Consider the following 4,634-nt stretch of genomic DNA (forward strand, 5'->3'; position numbering starts at 1 on the left):
ATGGTCTAACTATTTAATTTGGAAGACTCAGAACTTGACAGAAGACAGAGACAAAAAACTGTTGGAATCTTGGAATGCTTTCATTTGAAAGCACTTTTCTTGTTTTCATTTCTATTAATGCGAAGAACGCTACAAAAATTTAAAAATCCAGAAAATGAGAAAAGATCTGGTATGTAAAAATGTCTGGCTTTTTTTGACGTAGTTTTTTTGAACTAAATTTCCGGGAGTCTCTTATTACTTTCGTTATCAATTTGCTTACTCGTATTTTGATCTTATAATGGCGTCAACAAAACTTAAAAATTGTAGAGACAAGAAGGTTTGGTTTTTGAATTTAAGGAAATAGTTGCATTTAAGTACATAATTTCTCTAAAAAAAATTAAAACAAAGTAAGTAAACAAATAAGTTGGGAAGAAAAGTTTTGTAGTACTCACAAATTACACGTTTCAAAGCATTTATATCAATAGATATGAAACGATTATTATGTTTTTCACTTAGCCATTTATTTAACAAAAGTGTCACTTGATTTTTTTTGGGATATTTGTATTGTTGAAATTTGTGTTTGAATCTCAGTTCTAGAGCATCCAAAGCAAATTCACTTCAAAAGAAGATTTATTTAATTTTTTAAAATCTTTTGTATTCAACTAAAAACCAATTTTGAAAGAAATGAAACGCACGACTAGGTCGCTAGAACTTGATAATTTCTTTCAAAAAGTCTGTTTACAAATATTTCCTATATTTTAAGATTTAAAAATGTACCTGCAAAATATGTTTTTTTTCAAAATTTTAAATGCCATTTTATTTGTCAAAAAGTCTAGATTAACCTATTTTTTTCGAAAACCATTTTAAATTTTGTCTTAAAAATATTTTTTGTATAAGCACTAAGTAAAGAGCTTATAAATATATGAACATTTTACATTACAATTTCGTCAATAAATCTCCTTTCTGAAATATCGAGTTTTGTAAACAAAATTAGTATATTTTTGATCATAAAAAATCATCATCGATTTGATTATTGACAAGAGCTTGCACAAAAAAAGAAGAATTTTGAAATCGTTCCATTAGTTCTTGAGAAAACTTAAAAACAAAATTAAAGTTTTTTGAATGGAGCAATACGAAAATATGTTTTTTTTGTAGAAATAAGCCAATTTAAGAACACAAAATTAAGAGTAAATTTTAGGAAAATCACATCTTGAACCAAAAAATTTGTGTTATTTTTCGTATTAATAAAATGAAAAAAAAACGCCTTACATTAGCCGCGTTTTATTATCACCATGATCTGATCCGGATCAGATCATGATAATAAAACAGCATTGGATCATCATATTTTTTATTATTTAAAGTTTGGTAGCAGTGTCAAATTCTTTCTTTCAAAAGTGACATTTCGAAAGTGGGTTTTAAATTTCAAACAAATTATATAAAAGTTCAAACAATTATTAGATGGAAATTTTTTGAAATAATTTTTTGAATTTAATAGAGTTTACGGAATCAGTTAGCAGACATAAATTAGAACTCAGAACCGTCTGAACCATCTCAATGAAGAGAGTAGTTATGAAATGACAGTGGGTTGTATGTAACACTTTTAAGAATTTTGTATGATTTTCTATCGAAATTCTTAAAAGTGTTACATACAACCCACCGTCATTTCATAACTACTCTCTTCATTGAGATAGTTCAGACGGTTCTGAGTTCTAATTTATGTCACCTAAGTGTTTCTTACAACCATTTTCAATTTAAAGAATGATTTCAAAAAATTCCCATGTAAAAGTATTTTGAACATTTTTTGATTCTAAAAAAGAGTTCAAACAATTTTTAGATGGAAATTTTTTGAAATAATTTTTTGAATTTAATAGAGTTTACGGAATCAGTTAGCAGACATAAATTAAAACTCAGAACCGTTTGAACCATCCCAATGAAGAGAGTAGTTATGAAATGACGGTGGGTTGTATGTAACACGTTTAAGAATTTCGATAGAAAATCATACAAAATTCTTAAAAGTGTTACATACAACCCTCTGTCATTTCATAACTACTCTCTTCATTGAGATGGTTCAGACGGTTCTGAGTTCTAATTTATGTCTGCTAACTGATTCCGTAAACTCTATTAAATTCAAAAAATTATTTCAAAAAATTTCCATCTAATAATTGTTTGAACTTTTATATAATTTGTTTGAAATTTAAATTTTTAAAAAACCACAACTACCGACAAAAAAGTAAAGACGTTGGATTGGATTTTATTTTTTATATTTTTTTTAATTTGGATTTTAGTAATAAAACTTATCTATCTATCTATCAATAGAAACAAACAAAAAAGTAAGTAGGAACTTAACATCGCATTGCATTTCATAGCTTAAAAAAAGCATCACGTTTACATATGTATGTACATTAAAAAAAAAAAAAAAAACAAAAAAGTAAGTAGGAACTTAACATCACATTTCATAGATTAAAAAAGCATCACGTTTAGATATGTATGTACATTAAAAAAAAAAAACAAACAAACAAAAAAGCAAGTAGGAACTTAACATCACATTTCATAGATAAAGAATTTAAAGAAAAGAAAAGTTGCTTCGAGAATTATTTAATAAACTTTGGCATAGTGCAAATGCATATAAAGTTTATGGTTTATTAAAAAATTCCCTTAGCAACTTTTCTTTTCTTTCAAAACGAGATTCCTTGGCTCGTTCTGCCTCATCTACTTTTTTCAATTTTTCTTCTGTGTAGGTTCTTAAAATTTCATTTTTTTCGGCAGCCTTTTTCTCTTTCATTAAATAGTATTTTTCTTTTACACTCAATCTGTTTTTTTTGTTAGAAGCTGCTGGGCTGGATGTTGATATGCTTGATTCTATTAAGGAAAAAAGAAGAATTTGTTAACACACATACAACACACATTTATGTTCGAAGCTGTTACCTGCTTGTGGACAAATAATGTTTTGTATTGCAGACTGGGAGTTGGAAGTTGAAGTCAACGCGGCTGATGTTGTTGCGATTGATTCTATAAAAGAAAAAAAGCATTTGATTACACACATAATGTTCAATATGTTTCAAGTTGCTACCTGGTCGTGGAAAACTATTTCTTCCCATTGACAGCCCTTCGGTTGTCTCCTCCCATAGAGTTATGGTGTGGCTGTTTTTCATTATGGGCTTCGAACCAAAAATTTCTTCCATCTGCTCTGCAAAAGGAGCTTTAATAAAAGATTCTCCAGTTCTTTTGTTGTGGTCTATGCTGGATTTGTAGGCCCTCAAGAGTTTTTTAATTTTGTTTTCAGCATCTCTTCGGTTGTCGTTTGAGTCTGCAAAAAACATTAGAAATGAATATTTATATATAAATAACGAGTCACATCAAATTTAAAGATTAATATCTACCAAAACTCCAAACGAAGTAAGATCTTCCAAGACATTTCTCATTGCGAACTTTTTGAGTCTGGCACTCTCAAACTCAAAAAAGCATCCAGGAACGCTTTCGTCTCATCTGTAGTCCAGATTCGTTTTGACCTATTAATAAAATTGAACTTGATAAATGTGACACTAAAATAAATTAATTTAGAGATTACTTACGATTTATTTGTATTTTCTCCCATTTCTGCTGCAGCTTTCTCGATTTTGTTTATATTTTTTGACGTTTAAAGCAGGGTTGCCCATAGAACATTTTGCTCAATGATTTTTTTTGTTCTTTTTTTTTTGGGAAAAGAATGCCCATAAATTATGTCAAATATACATTTTTTTGGACTTAATTATTTGAATTTCACCAATTAATATCAAGTTTTGTTAAAATATCTAATTATTTCATGGATTATATGCCAAATAAATAAATATAAAGCTTCTCACTTTCTATTTAAAAAAATATTTTATTTCAGTCAAATGGAAATGTTTATATGGCAATACAGGTTTTATTTAATTTGTTTGCAATGATACCAACATTTACATGTGAAATCACAATGATAGAGCGCTCCTTGTTGTGAAAAAAAGAATTAAATTTTGGATCTCAAATTGAGATCCAAACACAAAGCAGGATCTTGTGTTGTTGTTGTAATGCATGTAAATCCAAGATCCGGATCAGATCATGGTGATAATAAAACGCGGCTATTAATTGACTGAAAATCTTAATTTCAATCAACACAATTGTTTGGACTGTACGGGCCAGGAAAGACAGACAGATGAAAGGAATCGGGGTACCCACCTTAAAAACTCTAGTTGTTTTTAGTTCCTATGTGTCGCAGTAAAAATCACTTCAATAATCACTATTTATGTGTGTCAAAAAAATGTAATAATAAAATTGAAGGCGAGTTTAAGGAATTCAAAGGCAATTTAATATAAAATTCATGATCTCTTATTCAGGGTTTTTTCTTAAGAACCTGAATATTTGCTCTTTTTCTTAGAAACAATTTTTATGAAAGTAATTTAAAGCATGACTAAAGTTTTTTTCAAATTCTAAATTGAGCGAAAATCAAAATTTGAGTTGTTTTTGACAGCAAACCACATTTTGGTGAATATCGTTAAATTACTAATAAATCTTTAAAATCAATCTTTACTCATACAACTTAACTGCTTAAATAAGCTTTTTGGCTCATGTGACCCCCCCTGGATCGTCAATTGGTCAAAAGATGATGAATTTGTGCTGTGTTTTTGAAATAGGGCTGA

At 28.6% G+C, this 4,634-nt stretch overlaps 1 protein-coding gene and 1 long non-coding RNA gene across 2 annotated transcripts; both read right to left on the reverse strand.

The window, feature by feature from the left end:
• Positions 1-2,611: 2,611 nt before the first annotated feature.
• On the reverse strand, positions 2,612-3,242 carry LOC129950145 (uncharacterized). Its single transcript, XM_056061985.1, has 3 exons — positions 3,050-3,242; positions 2,905-2,988; positions 2,612-2,838 (listed from the first exon to the last, which is right to left on the reverse strand). Exons 1-3 carry the CDS (start codon positions 3,159-3,161, stop codon positions 2,612-2,614), a joined length of 423 nt encoding a protein of 140 aa, XP_055917960.1. The 5' UTR covers positions 3,162-3,242.
• LOC129953825 (uncharacterized) lies at positions 3,242-4,076 on the reverse strand. Its single transcript, XR_008782600.1, has 3 exons — positions 3,552-4,076; positions 3,360-3,488; positions 3,242-3,286 (listed from the first exon to the last, which is right to left on the reverse strand). It is a non-coding gene; the product is annotated as an uncharacterized LOC129953825 (long non-coding RNA).
• Positions 4,077-4,634: the final 558 nt, after the last annotated feature.

The sequence above is a fragment of the Eupeodes corollae genome, chromosome 1, assembly GCF_945859685.1.
Source record: "Eupeodes corollae chromosome 1, idEupCoro1.1, whole genome shotgun sequence".
NCBI classification, from domain to species: Eukaryota; Metazoa; Arthropoda; class Insecta; order Diptera; family Syrphidae; genus Eupeodes; species Eupeodes corollae.

What these genes read in the sequence shown, in the direction of transcription:
- LOC129950145 (XM_056061985.1), bottom strand. Translation starts at nt 3,161, where the DNA reads ATGGAAGAAATTTTTGGTTCGAAGCCCATAATGAAAAACAGCCACACC. An exon ending in AAATAGTTTTCCACGACCAG is followed by an intron (nt 2,989 to 3,049) that starts GTAGCAACTTGA and finishes TTTCTTTTATAG; the next exon opens with AATCAATCGCAACAACATCA. An exon ending in CATTATTTGTCCACAAGCAG is followed by an intron (nt 2,839 to 2,904) that starts GTAACAGCTTCG and finishes TTTCCTTAATAG; the next exon opens with AATCAAGCATATCAACATCC.